Source organism: Labeo rohita, chromosome 6 (assembly GCF_022985175.1).
Source record: "Labeo rohita strain BAU-BD-2019 chromosome 6, IGBB_LRoh.1.0, whole genome shotgun sequence".
Classification (NCBI taxonomy): domain Eukaryota; kingdom Metazoa; phylum Chordata; class Actinopteri; order Cypriniformes; family Cyprinidae; genus Labeo; species Labeo rohita.
In genome coordinates this window covers 7,435,053-7,451,425 of record NC_066874.1, presented here as the reverse complement: position 1 = coordinate 7,451,425, position 16,373 = coordinate 7,435,053, and the positions used below count along the sequence as shown (strand labels likewise).

The 16,373-nt window shown below is 33.9% G+C and overlaps 1 protein-coding gene across 7 annotated transcripts in view; it reads right to left on the bottom strand.

The window, feature by feature from the left end:
* als2b (alsin Rho guanine nucleotide exchange factor ALS2 b) overlaps nt 1-16,373 on the bottom strand; it is a 38,662-nt gene that overhangs the window by 3,214 nt on the left and 19,075 nt on the right. For 5 of the 7 annotated variants that reach the window (XM_051112047.1, XM_051112046.1, XM_051112050.1 and 2 more), the window contains 21 exons: nt 15,678-15,809; nt 15,360-15,488; nt 15,153-15,176; nt 11,450-11,520; nt 11,300-11,366; nt 11,016-11,221; nt 10,612-10,677; nt 10,416-10,514; nt 9,666-9,830; nt 9,422-9,533; nt 9,005-9,082; nt 8,302-8,435; nt 8,046-8,210; nt 6,683-6,800; nt 6,397-6,554; nt 6,208-6,315; nt 4,640-4,816; nt 4,489-4,534; nt 4,124-4,185; nt 3,883-4,032; nt 1,077-1,173 (listed from right to left, as the gene is read on the bottom strand). In XM_051112047.1, coding sequence (XP_050968004.1) covers nt 1,077-1,173; nt 3,883-4,032; nt 4,124-4,185; nt 4,489-4,534; nt 4,640-4,816; nt 6,208-6,315; nt 6,397-6,554; nt 6,683-6,800; nt 8,046-8,210; nt 8,302-8,435; nt 9,005-9,082; nt 9,422-9,533; nt 9,666-9,830; nt 10,416-10,514; nt 10,612-10,677; nt 11,016-11,221; nt 11,300-11,366; nt 11,450-11,520; nt 15,153-15,176; nt 15,360-15,488; nt 15,678-15,809 — 2,364 coding nt within the window. The remainder of the gene's footprint in view (nt 1-1,076; nt 1,174-3,882; nt 4,033-4,123; nt 4,186-4,488; nt 4,535-4,639; nt 4,817-6,207; nt 6,316-6,396; nt 6,555-6,682; nt 6,801-8,045; nt 8,211-8,301; nt 8,436-9,004; nt 9,083-9,421; nt 9,534-9,665; nt 9,831-10,415; nt 10,515-10,611; nt 10,678-11,015; nt 11,222-11,299; nt 11,367-11,449; nt 11,521-15,152; nt 15,177-15,359; nt 15,489-15,677; nt 15,810-16,373) is intronic. The other 2 variants (XM_051112048.1, XM_051112052.1) reach the window with 1 other exon arrangement.

Genomic DNA, 16,373 nt, shown 5'->3' with positions numbered 1-16,373 from the left:
AACTGGGTCATGCAACAGGACAATGATCCTAAGCACACCAGCAAATCTACAACAGAATGGCTGAAAAGAAAAGAATCGACAGCCCAGTCCAAGTCCAGAGCTCATCCTGACTCAAATGCTGTGGTGAGAGCTGTGCATAAGCAAATGCCCACAAGCCTCAATAAACTGGAGCAATGTTGAAAAGAAGAGTGGTCCAAATTCCTCCAGAACGATGTGAGAGACTGATAAAGTCACACAGAAAATGAATGCTTCAAGTTATTGCTGCTAAAAGTGGATCTACAGGTAATTGACTCATAGGGTGTCCTAACCTTGTCACATATGGCTTTTCCCTCTTGGCTGTATTTTTCTTAAATAAAAAATGACACTGTGTGATATGTCATGTGATGATGTTTATATGAGGATTTATTTTCCAAATTATTTATTTAATTATTTTCCTGCCAAGGACCAGATAATTTTTTACTATGTCCTGATACAGAAAACCATGAAATTCAATAGGGTGTCCTAACTTTTTCACATGACTGTATATATATATATATATATATATATATATAAAACCACATTCATGTATATATTTAAGAAATATTTAGTATATGTATATATTATATATAAATAAAAATATTTTGTACATAAATAACATATTTCTCTTAAATATATACATGAATTTGTGTGTATTTATATATACATAATAATTACACACACATATTAGGCAAACTCAAACTTTTATTTTGTATGCGATTAATCGTGTTTGACAGCCCTAGTGTGGTCACATTAGCCAATGTTTAACTAATTTGTGTATATGAAATCCAGTTATTTTGATTTCTCCACACAGGTTTTGCAGAACTGGTCACAAAGATTTTACTGAAGCTTGTTATTTTGAAAACGTCTTCTGTATGAGCCGTGCTTCATGCATCGCTACACTACTGACAACAGACGCTGAAGCTTTTCTTTCAACCGAATTTCTCAGAAGTTTTGCTGATATAACCACACCTTAAGACTGAATTGTTTCACACTATATACTGTAATTTTTCTGCAGCAAGTTAAAAAAAAAAAAAAAAAAAAAAAAAAAGAACCTATACCTTGAGTGTGGTGAACATGATGCCGTGTTCTCCATGTTGTACACATGGATCCATTAGGTCCTCGATGAGACTGACCTCTGACCCCAGATTCCTTATCCTGTAGAGAACAACAGCTGTGTCAAAGTCTAAAAGGAACACATACTCTCTTTCTAAAACCACATTTATGCCTAATACAGTCATGGCCAAAAATATTGACTCTGTCAGAATTTCTGTCAGAAAATGCAACACTTCTCTCAGAAAATTGTTCCAATTGCAAATGTTTTGGTACTCACATGCTTATTGTTTTTGTTTGCACTGCAACAACATAAAAAATGAGAAGAAAAGTCAAACTTGATAAAATTAAAATAATTGCACCTTGTCAAAATTGTAAGAAATAATTGTTTTTTTAAGCATGTGATGCTCCTGTAATTTGTATTCAGACACCTGTGGCAAGTAACAGGTGTGGGCAATATAGTAATCACACTTGCAACCAGTTTAAATGGAGAAAAGTTGACTCAACCTTTGTGTTGTGCGTCACACTGAGCATGGAGAAAAAAAAAGAAGTGTAAAGAGTTGTCTGTGGATTTAAGATAAAAAATTGTGGAAAAACATGGACAATCTCAAGGCTACAAGTCCATCTCCAGCGATCTTAATGTTCCTGTTGTTCCTGCACAATATCATCAAAAGGTTTACAGTCCATGGCACTGTAGCTAACATCCCTGGACGTGGACAGAAGAGCAAAATTAATGAAAAATTACAACGAAGGATTGTTCAAGTGGTGGATAAAGAACCTCAATTAACCTTCAAACAAATTCTAGCTGATCTGCAGACACAGGGTACAACAGTGTCAGCTCGCACTATCCGTTGTCATCTGAATAAAACATGGGGCGCTATGGTAGGAGACCCAGGAGGACACCACTGCTGACACAAAGGCATAAAAAAGCAAGACTGGAGTTTGCAAAAACTTATGTGACAAAACCACAATCTTTCTGGGAGAGCGTACTGTGGACAGATGAGACAAAAGTAGAGCTTTTTAGTAAAGGACATCATGGCACTGTTTACGGAAAAAGAAATCTTTCTGAGACCTTCAAAGAAAAGAGCACAGTCCCTACAGTCAAACATGGTGGAGGTTCAAAGATGTTTTGGGGTTGCTTTGCTGCTTCTGGATGCCTTGTCTGTGTGAATGGCATCATGAAATCAGATGATTACCAAAGAATTTTGGGGCACAACGTAGTGGCCAGTGTCAGAAAGCTCCGCCTCCACCAGAGGTCATGGGTCTTCCAGCAGGACAATGACCCGAAACACACTTCAAAAAGCACTTAGAAATGGTTACAAACAAAGCACTGGAGAGTTCTGAAATGGCCAGCAATGAGTCCAGATCTGAATCCCATAAAACACCTGTGGAGAGATCTCAAAACAGCAGCTGGGAGAAGGCATCCTTCAAATCTGAATGACCTGGAGCAGTTTGCAAAAGAAGAGTGGTCCAAAATTCCAGTAGAGAGGAGTAAGATACTCATTCATGGTTACAAGAAGCGACTGATTTCAGTTATTTTTCCAAATACCTACCAAGTATTTAGTGCCAATCCAGTGCATTTTTTGGGTTCTGTGTGGAACTATATCAGATTTGACTTTTCTTTTCTGTTTTTTTGTGTTGTTCCAATGCAAAAAACAAAACAAAAAACAAAACATGCGAGTACCAAAACATCTGCAACTGCAACAATTTTCTGAGACAAGGGCTGCATTTTCTGTCAAAATTGCAAGGGTGCCGATATTTTTCGTCATGACTGTCTTGTGTGATCTGATCTTCATGTGCCACGGTTTCAACAAAAATATTACGCAGCAAAACTGTTTTAAACATTAATAAGAAGAATTCTTTATTGAGCATCAAATCAGCATATCAGAATGTTTTCCGAAGGATCATGTGACACTGAAGACTGTAGTAATGGCTGCTATAAAAATTCAACTTTGCATCACAGGAATAAATTGTATTTTAAGGGGTCATGAACTGCCTTTGTTTTTTATTTTGTACTGTTCTTAGAGGTCCACTTATAGTGTTATCAAGATTTTCACATCAAAAAATATAATTTAGAAGTAACAGGCTATTTTCTGTCCTGCTTTTAGGTTCAGCGGCTAAATGCAGCTAAATGCGGCTAAAGTAAACAGGCTCGTCACTCCACAGAGAGAAGAGAGGGGCGGGACGAGTAGAGCTCATTAACATTTAAAGCAACCTCGACCAGAACAGGATAATTTTTTCAGAGCTGATTTTGGCAAGGTAAAAACGGTGTTGTTTTACATTACCATTGAGAATTTTTAACCAAAGTATATTATAGACTTTACATTAATACCCCAAAGAATCATATCAATTTGTCGAAAATGGGCATCTGTTGCCCCCTTTAAGACTGGCTTTGTGGTTCATGGTCACATATAGAAATATTCCAAAAGCTGTTGTTTTGGCAAACTGCCAATATAAGCTGTTTTTAGACTAACAAAAAAGTTTTGAGTTCTGAAACTTATAGGATGTTCTATAGTACAATGACCTCTTATATGTCAACAGATAAAGGCAATTTTGGTTTCTCAGGTCATCACCCCTTTAATTATGTTCAAAAATGGTTATTCTAAATTGCAATAATGTGAAATATTATTACAGTTCTTACTATTACTTACTTATTTTTGATCAAATAAATGCAGCCTTGCTAAGCATACGAGACTTCTTTCAAAAACATTTAAAAAATCTTAACAATCCCAAACTTTTCAGTGATAGTGTATATACATACTCCAAAAACACAGGGCCTTAGAAAGCCTTAGGAGCTTGTGATCTTGTCCTTACCGTGCACGCAGAACAACAAAGAGGAAGACAGGAAACAGGTCGTCCATAGACCACAAGAAATCCTGTTTCAGAAGTGCAAGTACTTCCTGGGTTATCTCTTCGAAGGTCACCTGGATGACCTGAAGCTTATCTGAGGGGGTAAAAGTTGTGCTGTCGAAATAAAGAGAAACAACCTTAAAAAACAAGTTACCAGAGAAAAACTTTAAATGTTATTAGCCAGAAATTGTTTTAAATCTCCAACCTTATTTGCTGTAAAGTCTCAACTGCTGAGGCAAAACAGGCGTCCTTAGTGCTTGAGAGAACCTACAAACCCACAAAATACTTTGAGTATTTCATCATGTTCTTATTTCAGGTAATATAATCAACATATTGCCCTCAATGAGAGATTTATGAGACTTTTTAAAAGAAACTTAGGGGCTTTTCACACAGAATCCATTTTTCCATTCCAATGTGCTACTTTTCCATTGTTTTTCTATGTAAATGTGCTAGATGGACATGTATGACCGTTGCACTTGCATCTTGAGTGCTGCATTTTTAAGACAAGAATTTCAACTTTGTGTGAATGGCCCCTTAGAGTCTCTATCATAAAATGCCATTTATGACTACCTGTTGTTTATCTCCATGTACTGTAACAGTCACAGGCCAGAATTTCCTATGAAAACAGGTATTAGTGTCAGTAGGATGGATCACTAGAGGATAAAGCAAATCTACTGTACGTTTATCTCAGTATTTCAGTGTAGCTGTGTGTTGGACTCACTGTTGCACCCCGAGGAAGGCGAGCAGCGCCAGGTCTGGTTGTTTGTTGAGTCGGAGCACACACTCCCAGTACACATCATCCTCCTTCTCTTTCTCTAGAGCGTAGAGAGTGAAGAGAGGAGGATAGAGACGGGGCAACAGCACTGGCAGGAGAAGAGCAGAGCTGCTGACCACACACCTACAACACACACAAACACACAAACTGAATTTATGAAAAACAAAATATGAGATAAAAAGCCATAATGACAAAATGATTAAATTATTACAACTAGTTTTTATCTCAGAATTTATTATCACTTTAAAGGGGTCATCGGATGCCCATTTTCCACAAGTTGATATGATTCTTTAGGGTCTTAATGAAAAGTCTATAATATACTTTGGTTAAAAATTTTCAATGGTTGTGTAAATCAACACCCTTTCTACCTTGTTAAAATGAGCTCTGCAAATATCACCCCATTCTGAGGGATTGTCCTTTAAATGCAAAGAGCCTGTTTACTTTAGCCGCATTTAGCCACAATTACCGGCGTTTAGCCGCTTAACTTGCTAACTAGCACGTTATTAGGAAAGGCGATCAGAAAGATTCATAAAAAAACACTTATACTCACTTCTGCTGTAAGTGAAGCTGGATCACGAATGATTTGCGCGAACATAGATGCATTTATGTAGATCGGGAAGTGCACTCCCTTCACAAACAAACGTAATCCACTGCATCTTCAGCAGCTCAGATGTCAGGAGTATATGACGACCACTATGTTCATTATTACATCCAGCAACACAACACCTCAATCGCTCAATCGGAGATAATCTTGTCTAATTTACATCCCTGCTCCGGCATTGAAACAATGGAGGTTGGACTGTTACAGCTGATTTAAGGCGGGTCTGAGGTAAGACGCTCATGTCAATCAACTATCGTGGGAGCAGCCTCTGAGACAGGCATCTGAGAACGGCTCGATTTGAAAATAGGAATAATATTTTTACAGATTAATTAAAAACCACTGCATGGATTTTTATTTATCATTATAGGGTAGATTTGTACATACACTGCCAACACACATTAATGTTCAAACAACATGAAAAAATGAACTTGCATCCGATGACCCCTTTAAACTTTTTTATCTCATAATTACAAGTCATAATATCAACTTACCTCATTATTATTTAGTATCTCATAATTTTGTAAAAAATTGTAAACCTGAACCTGATAGTATATCATCATTTCAATTTATTTTATAGTTATGACTTGCATATGTCATAATTTTTGTCTTATAATTTTACTTTTTGTGTCATAATTGTGGTTGAAATGCGCTTTCATAGGTTTGCGGCCATTATGACAATAATCAAATTAGTAAAGTACTTTTAAGATATAAATTAAATGTAGGCATTATCTTGTGGTGATTTATTATATAAACAATTGTTTTGTTTATTTTCCAGTAAAGAACAGTCTGTGATATAAACCATTACAGTTGTATAAAATAAAATTACTCATACTGTAATATCTGAGTTTGGTCAAACCACCCATCCCTAGTGTGCCATGTATTATTTTTTTCATAAGTGAGATATCTTACTTACCCAGGTTTAGGAGACTCCAGCTGCTTCCCAGCAGGGTCTGAACCGCCCTTCTCTTTTGGAGGGTCGGCCAGTGAACCTCCTTCCTCTGGCAGATCCGGAAAGAGGAATCTAAACACAAACACATACATAAACATTCACGGAAACAACATTTAAAACAGACTTTGCTTTCAGTCCAGCCAACACACTTACCTGACAAGCTGGAAGATGCGGCTGAGATAGGACTTGATCTCATTGACAGCCTGAGGCAATAATCTGCGGTTGGCCCCAACACCAACATACGTCATACGATACACCGAAACCAATGTCTCCACCAGCCGACCCAGAGGATGCAGTGGGGTATCACATGCCTGGGGTCAAACATATCATCATCAGCAAAATCATCAGAAAACTGAACTACTAGAAGGGCCAAAAACAGAGAATATTATGTTTGTAAATGAGTTTGGCAGTGTCAGTACACACATCAGGCAATGCATACCTTGACAAGGTACCGACGGATTGTGTGATACACCTCTAATGTCACAGGACCCACATGCTGAGGAATGAACTCTAGGCTCTCCAGCGTTTTGTGATGAGAACGACTCAATAACTCTGGACTGAAACACAAACACACACATATAAACATTTAAAACACATTTAAAAATACAGTTAATATTCATGTTCCAAAACTTTGGGAGATCCATTCCTAGATAAAAAAAAAAATAAATTATGCATATGTAAATATATAGATCAAATTCACAATCATTCACAGAAAAGGTAATCCCATAATGCACTGCGACAAGATTTTCATCCAAGATTATAAATAGATTTTATTTACTTCTGCATTTATTTGTTATAAATAATTTGGTTCGAGTGGAAGCACATTTCCATCAAATAATAAAAAAGTCATAAAAATGACAATAAAAAAAAATAAAAAGTCAGAATTATGATGCAAAAAGTCTAAATTATGACTTTGTTGAACGTTGAACTCTGACTTTTTATATTTTATTTCTGTTACTCTTATGTTAATATTTATTCTATGTGCAGAGACTCAAAAAATGCATTTAAGTCAAAAATATGACTTTTTATATTATAATTTAGACCTTTTATCTAACAAATTGAACTTTTTATCTCTTAACTGACAAAGTTTAAATTCTAACAAGAAAAGTAGATTTTTTAAACCATAATTATGACTTTTTGTGTCATAATTTTGAGTTATCTCATAATTATAATTTAGTATCTCATAATTTCAACTACATCATAATTAATTTAAAGAATTCTCATAGGTGGCAGATATGGGCTTGCATAGGTTTACACCCATCAAATTCAAAAAAAAAAAAAAAAAAAAAAAAGAAAAAAAAAAAAGCAAAATCAGATGAAGCATTTTTCATTTATCAATTAATTAGTTATTCAAAAACAGCCATTACCTTATGTGATTAATTATATAAATTATTAATTTTGTGAAATGAACCATTACATTTGTATAACACTACTCATACTATAATTTCAGAATCTGGTCAAACCACCCACACCTAGTATGATATGTATTATTTTTCTGCTTATTAGAGTACCGATTTGTTATCTAAGCACCATGCTAACATCAGAGGCCAGGTGCATAAATGGCTTAAACTAGTCTTAGAAGTTAATCATCCAATTTTTTCCTTTAACACTGGCCATAATTTTTTTTTATTCAGTTAAAGTGTAGATTAGTCTAAGCTGAATCCAAAAATATTGCTAACAGCTAGTTGGTCAAACTCATATTTAAGACACAGTGTTAACATAGAGGCTAAGTTTATGCAACTGGCCCCAGGCTCTGCTGAAATCATCTGTGAGTGTCAGAGTGTGTATGTGTTCAAGTGTACCTGTCTCTCTGCTGTCTCCTGTTAGCAGTGAGCGCTACGGCGATGTTGTCCCACGCTGTAGTGGTTTGTCCCTGTCCGGGAGAATCACAACCTAGCCTGCTCCAGCACTCCAAAAACACAGCCTTCCACTTTTCTTCAGAGTGAACTGCTAACCTGCCCAGTTTACTGCAATCACAAAAACATATTGGTTCCTCATCAAAACTGATAATGTCGCTTAATACCGAATTGTGCTATAGAGATCAACAGAAACTCTTACAGTGCATGGGCCTTCTCCTTGTCAGAGTCGTAGAGGCTGGGTTTGTAGTATGAACCTGACATCTTTAATCCGGTTCCCCAAACCCCACTAAAAGAGCCTTCAATGTAATCTCCGTTCGGCATGGTCAACACACCCTGCAGAAAGAGACGACAACAGGCTTATTTGTGTGAATATACACATACAATACATTTAAAAATTAATATTAGAGATTGTAATATTATTCTAAATATTTTTAATAATATTAATAATGTTATTTGTAATATTATAAAATTAATATGACAATATTATTATCTTTTTTAATATTAAAATTAAAATAACTGTTTTATATTTTAATATATATTAAAAAGTAATTTAGTTCTATGATTGTAAAATTGAATTTTCAGTATCATTACTCTAGTCTCTAGTGTCACAAGACACTTCAGAAATCATTTTAATATGCTGATTTGGTGCACAGATAACATTTTTCTATTTCTTAAGTTGGCAACAGTTGTGCTGTGTAACATTTGTTCTGAATTCTTTGATGAATAGAATGTTTCAAAAAAGCATTACTTGAAACAGAAGTCATTTGTAACATTTTAAATGTTTTAACTGTCACTACTGATTAATGTGTCCTTGCTGAAAAAAGTATTATCTTCTTTAAAAAAAAAAAAAAAAAAAAAAAAAAAAGATAAATGTGTTTGTTTGTGTTTGTGAGCAGTAGCACCTTTCCATTTAGAGTCCAGTCTTCTGAAAACTCTCCTTCAAATGCAGTGTCATCTTCAGAGAGTAACACCCCAGTGCCCTTGGAGAGAAACAAATAGCAACTTTAAATAATGTGAAGATTTTCTTTCTTCGTACTTTAAAAGCAAAACAGACTGGGTGTGTCACGTTTTATCATCTGTGTAGGATCAAATGCACCTCAAAAACAGTAAAACATACCACACCGTAGGAAAAAAACTAGCTAGCTTTTCTTTTGTTCAACTTGTTAAAAAATATAATTTGAATTATTTTTATTGTGTAGTAACTGTTTTATAAAAGCAAAAAGGCACACAAGGCCAAGATATACTGTGAATATAGTTATAACATAAAATGGCATCACATCATTACACTGTTTAAATAAAAACAAATGTGTGCATCTCACCATCATTTTGTTGTTGCTGAAAGCACCTTCATAGTACAGGCCAAACTGTGTAACAACAACTCCATTCCCCTGACGCTGATCATCGAGCCACATGCCCATGTACTTCTCCCCTCTAACACAAAACACAATTAGTAGTTGCACACACACTTACATTTAATGTAATAAACACATTTCAATGTTTCAAAACATTTCAAGGCATAAAAATGCCACAAAGCATTTTGTGAATTTACTCTCTCTTGCTTACCTGGTGATGTCATCAAAAACTCCATAGCCAGATTTTTTGTCATACTGCCACTGGCCGATGAAGACGCTGGGCGAGGTGGAATTCAGCTTTCCACTACGCAGCATCCCATGACCATGACGCATGTTATCTTGAAACGAGCCCTCGTATATTTCACCAGAGGCATATCTGAACACACACACACACACACACACACTCTCAGTTAATCGAAACAAATAACATCAACAAACACTATGTTCAAAAGTTTCAGATCACTAATTTACATGCTTATTTAGTATTAACAATCATTTTACAACATACTTTCCTGAAGAAAACAGAATACAATCATTTAACAACAAGTCTTTACAGTAGAGCCCGACATGAGTTTTGCTTTAAATAAACTACAGAAACAGCACCAAAGATGTAAAAAGATGTTCATTGATGCATCAAAATTGACAGTAAAGATGTTTCTAATGTTGCAAAAGAGTTCTATTTCAAATAAACGCTGATCTTTTTAACTTTCTATTTATAAAAACGTATCATGATTAAAAAATATTAAAATAGAATACAGTTTTTTTAAATCGTAACATTATTTCACATTATTACAGTTTTTACTGAATTTTTGAGCAAATAAATGCAATCTTGGTGGGCATATAAAACATCTTACAAAAGTTTTTCTAAAACATTAAAAAAAAAAATTGGTAGTGCTCATACAGAAACACACATACACATTACAGAAAAATCATATACTAAAATAAACACACAATCACAAACCTAAATGTTCCAAAGCCATGCATCTTGCCATCCTTCCATTGGCCTTGGTAATGATCACAGGTGTTCAGATTTTTGTTTGGCACAACATAATCTCCAAAACTGCAAATAAAACAGTATTTAAAATATTTCCAGAAATAAAAAATAGGAGACATGAGCATTAAAATATATATATATATATAAAAATGGTGCCACTAACCCATCTTCAAAGCCGTTCTTAAATGCCCCTGTGTACATTCGTCCATCAGGCCATTTGACCACACCCCTAGAACGCAGACATAGCCAATCATCATCTTCCATGTTTTAAAGTGATAGTTCACTCAAAACAGAAATTCTGTCATTAATTACACACCGTGATGTCGTTCTAAACAACATAAGACCTTCATCTTCTAAACACAAATGAAGATATTTTTGATGAAATCAGAGTGCTTCAGACAGCAACCAAGTTCAAGGCCCAGAAATTTGGTAAGGACATCATTAAAATAGTCCATGTGATTTCAGTGGCTCAGTCGTAATGTTATGAAGCTATAACGACATGAGGCCGATAAACTAAGAACAGAATTTTCATTTTTGGGCGAACTATACTTTAAGAAGATGACCTACCGTCCATGGGGTTTCCCTGAGACCCATCGGCCCTCATATGTGGCCTCCTTGAGTCGACTGTCTTTATAGAACGTGTATGATGCTGTCCGTGAAATGGGCGGATCTGCTCTCTGCGTCACCCCCGTAGAAGGAGGTATCCCATCATGTCCCAGTAGTCCACTAAGCGCCTGCTCCACCGCTTGGTTTATAGAACGAAGCCACTTTGCCTAGAAATCAGGACATCTGTGTTTAACCAACTATACCGGTTGTGCCGAAATAATCATTTTGAGTCAAGTCAGATCTACCTTTTCAGCTGGGGATGAAGCCAGCAGAGTGAAGCTCTCTTCGGGTGAAGTCACTTTTAAACCATATCTGCAGAGAACCACATAAACTTCATAACTCTTCAAAACACCTCATAATTACATATAGCTACTAAACATGACTGGCACACTCACATCCCCGTGTTCTCCTCAGAAATAGGCTCCACCCACAATGTAGCCAAAGGGAAGACGTGATGAGTGGAAAACTAGGAGGGGTTAAAAAAAAAAAAGAAATGCAACTAATGCAAGAACAGCATACAGAAAATAAATGCATGAGGATTGTAAAATTCTGTCTACTTCTGATAAGTGATGCATAATATATCAGTACCATATCAGTTATCAGCAGATATTAGGACTATTAGCAGATATTAGGATCTACTCATACAGTATATTACATGCATTTCTCCTGTGTCATTTCATTTAGGTTACCTTTACCGCATCTTTAAAAACACAAATAACTTAACTTTAATATTTTAGAAAGAAATCTTTAATGCTCACCAAGGCTGCATTTATTGGATCAAACATATAAAAATAATATTGTGAAACATACACTGCCGTTCAAAATTCTGGGATTAGTAAGATTTTTTTATGTTTTTTAAAGTAGTTTCTTATGCTCATCAAGGCTGTATTTATTTGATCAAAAATACAGAAAAAAATAATTTTGTGAAATATTATTGCAATTTAAAATACCAGTTTCTATTTTAATATACTTTAAAATATACATTATTTCTGTAACGCAAAGCTGAATTTTCAGTATCATTACTCTAGTCTTCAGTGTCAAATGATCCTTCAGAAATCATTCGAAAATGCTGATTTTCTGCTCAAGAAACATTATTATCACAGTTAAAAATGGCTGTGCTACTTATCATTTTTGTGAAACTGCTACATTTTTGATGAATGGAATGTTTTAAAATGACAGCATTTGAAATATTTTTTGTTACAATGTTAAAAAGTCTTTACTGCCATTGATTTAATGCATTCCTCATTAAAAATAAATAAATAAATAAACAAAAATAAAACTGAACAGCACTGAATAGCAGCATATGCTATGAGGCCTAAAATCACTCTTAGCATTTGAAAATCTGAATTTAGTTTTATAGTGTTTTATTTTTCATTTATTTAGACTAAATAGCATAGAATTAATAATAATGATGGTGACATTTTGCTGCCATGAAACATTTGTTAAAAACTTAACACAAGTGCATCTCAAGCATAAACCAACTGTTAGTTGGTTTAAAGTTGTTGTTGATTGTTGACTTGACTAGTATTTTAAAATATAAAACGTTGAACATATGGTTCTTTTCCTAGAGCAAATTTTTGCTCTTATAGGATGGAAAGGGATAATGCTGATGAAAGGAAAAACAGACACATACACGCACTGTAAAAAATATCAAGGAAATCAAAAGGGAGGAAAATAATGGATTATCATCTCAAATATTCACTGGTACAAGACGAGACTCAGCATTAAACAGAACCACTACTGTTCAACATAAAACCATCCAGCACAACATGCCCCTTACTACAATCAGGTACATTTATGCAGAAAATCTTTTACAAAGGGTTTGCAAGCAGGAAGCCTTGGAATGTACCCAACCAGATGTACTGTCATCTTTCTATGGTTTTATACCACACAGGAACAAGACATTTTGGACAAGGTTGAGTCTAAATGAAGTATTACAGGAATTAAAGGTTCTAGAGGTTCAAACTGAGCTACTACAGATACTATGCAATTTTAATTGATTCTTTGAAGGAATATTCAGAGTTAAATACAACTTAAATTCTCTTGACAGCATCTGTGGCCACAGAAAATCATTTTGAAACATCCATTAGTTTGTCCAATAATGCATTTCAAATATAAGCCTATTGAAAGATTGCACAGCACAACAAAAGATGAAAATATGAAACAGTCGCACTGATGCAAAAGTATAATAACATGATGTAACTGACATAACTCTCAGTAAAGTACTTTTTATTGGAGCCAATTTTCACCCAGAGGAACTAAGTTAGTAATACACAACCAAAAATTCATCCACCTTGAAATTTGTCTTATTTTAAAGTGACTTGCATCAGTGTTGTTATTGGTGCTGTGGAACGATTATTTGCGATTAATCTCATCCAAAAGAAAGGTTTTTGTTTACAAAAAATATATGTATATACTGTGTATATTTATTATGTGTATATTTAGAAAATATTTACATGCATTTTGTGTATGTGTTTATATAATTAATATTATATAATATAATTATATTTAATATATAAACATAATATATTTTTCTTAAATATCCATGCTTGTGTGTGTATTTATAGATACATAATAAATGTACACAGTACACATACATATATTATGCAAACAAAAACTTTTCTTTTGGATAAATTGTTGCAAAACACTAGTTATTATAGATAAGATAACTAAAATTCAAACTAAAAACATTTAAAAAAAAAAGTTTTTGGGGCAAAAATATTATGTTTAACTTGACGTACTAAAATACTGAAATAAAAATAGCTAAAAATAGCAATACCTAAAAATACATTATATGGGTCAAAATTATCGATTTTTATTTATGCCAAAAATCATTAGGATATTAAGTAAAGATCATATTCCATTAAGATACTTTGCAAATGTCCTACTGTAAATATATAAAAAGTTTATTTTTAATTAGTATTTCTGATTTGATTAGTACCATACATTATTGGAAAGCTTTTTATTCAGCTTTCAGATGATGTATAAATCTCAATTTAAAAAAATTGACCCTTATGACTGGTCTTGTGGTCCAGGGTCACATATGAATAAACAAAAGATAAATAAGCAAGCAAAAAAATACATATAAATAAGCAAAAAATAATAAACAAGTAAAAAAAAAAAAAACATAAGCAATATATATATATATATATATATATATACTGTATAAGCAAAAAAATACATATAAATAAATACACAAAAATAATAAAACAAAATAAAATAAAATAAAATAACAAATTTGCCAAGGGAACATTTCTGAACTTAATTAGGTTTAACTTGATGTACTAAAATACCAAAAATTGAAATAAAAATAGCTGAAAATAGCAATAGCTAAAAATACATTGGATGGGTCATAATTATTAATTTCCTACCTTAAATATATCAAAACTTAAGTTCTTATTTCAGCTTTTTCATAAATCTCAGTTTAAAAACAATGACCCTTATGACTGGTTTTGTGGTCCAGGGTCACATATGAATAAACAATAGATAAATAAGCAAGTAAAAAATACATATAAATAAGCAAAAAATAAATAAACAAGCAATAAATGCATACGCAATAAGCAATATATAAATAAATAATCAAAAAATACATATAAATAAACACAAAAATAATAAAATAAAATAAAATAAAATAAAAAGGCAACATTTCTAAACAAGATTAATATTAACATGAAGTACTAAAATAGCTAAAACTGAAATAAAAATCAATAAAACAATTTAGGCAGATTAAAAAAAATCAGCTAAAAATGACAAACTAACAAAAATCAAAGTTACAAAAACGTATCTAAATTTTAAATAAAAACACACACGAAAAAACAAATTCAAAATACTAATAAAAACTGAAATAGTATCTCAATTACACTAAAAATGTCACTGAGTAGCATAGACATGTCTTCTTGGTTTCTATAGATGTGTCAAAATTATTTTCTGGATTAATTGGATACCCCATGCTTTAAATAAAAGCTTTATTTAATCTCAGAATATTCCTTTATCAACAGCACTGGCCAAACAAAACACTACAGCTGTAGGGTGCATCCTTGGGCACTAGGGGACAGTATGCTACGGAGGAAACTCTTCATTCATACAGCCCATACTTACAAGACTCTTATAGGGGACCATGCCCTACCAAAACAAAGATAAACATCACTAAAACATCAGTCATTGGAAACAGTTTGTTAGTTTGGCCCTGTAAGCAAATAAAAAACTGAAGTGAAAGCACTATGTAAGGAAAGAAGGATGAGATCAACAGAAGCAGAAATGATACTGAAATAGCAGTGAAACGAAAGTATAAACAGGAGGTCAAACCTGTGCGTGAACCAGCGCGTCGTTGAAAAGGATGAACCAGTTGACGGAAAAACGGCCTGCGTTTTGAAGAGTCAAAGCCTTGTTACTGCTCTCGCAGATCAGCCGGCGAGACGGTTTACGAAGAGAGTCCTGAAAGAAAAGGAGAACTCTTAATTAACAGCCCAACTTCATCCACGTTTTAGCGCTCCTCCACAAGTGCACTGAAATAAGACCATTTGCTCAGCAGGAAGAGCACCTGGCTGTCTGGTGTGCATTAAACTGACTGGCACTTGACAGGTAAAGTGCTGCTAAGGGCCTGACAGCAGCAGGGTGACTCACGGTCATCTTCCCAGGAAAGCTCTTCCAGAAGTGAAGCGTGTATTCGGCTTCCTTCCTCCTCCTTTTCAGATGAAGGGCCATGGATTCATATTTTGAGCAGGCATCTTGCAGCTTCTGATAATCCACAGAACTCTGTCACACAGATAAAGAAATGAGATTTATGTAGTGATGGTGTTTTGAATGAAAATCAGTGGATGATATATATATAGTTTTTTATTGCTTATTTATTTATTTATTTATTATATATATATAATAAATATATTGATGGGTGTATTTTGTAGCAATAGCCAAAAATATATTGTATGGGTCAAAATTATTGAAAATTTGTTTTATGCCAAAAATCATTAGTGTATTAAGTAAAGCATGTTCCATGAAGATAGTTTGTAAATTTCCTATCGTAAATATATCAAAACTTAATTTTTGATTAGTAATATGCATTTCTAAGAACTACATTTAGACAACTTTAATGGCGATTTCCTTAATATTTTGATTTTTTTGGCACCCTCAGATTCCACAATTTCAAATAGTTGTATTTTGGCCAAATAATAGTCTTATCCTAACAAACCATACATCCATAGAAAGCTTATTTTTTCAGCTTCAGATGTTTTAATCTAAATATAAAAAACTGGACCCTTGTGACTAATTTTGTGGTCCAGGATCACATATGAAAGATACAAAAGATAAATAAGCAAGCAA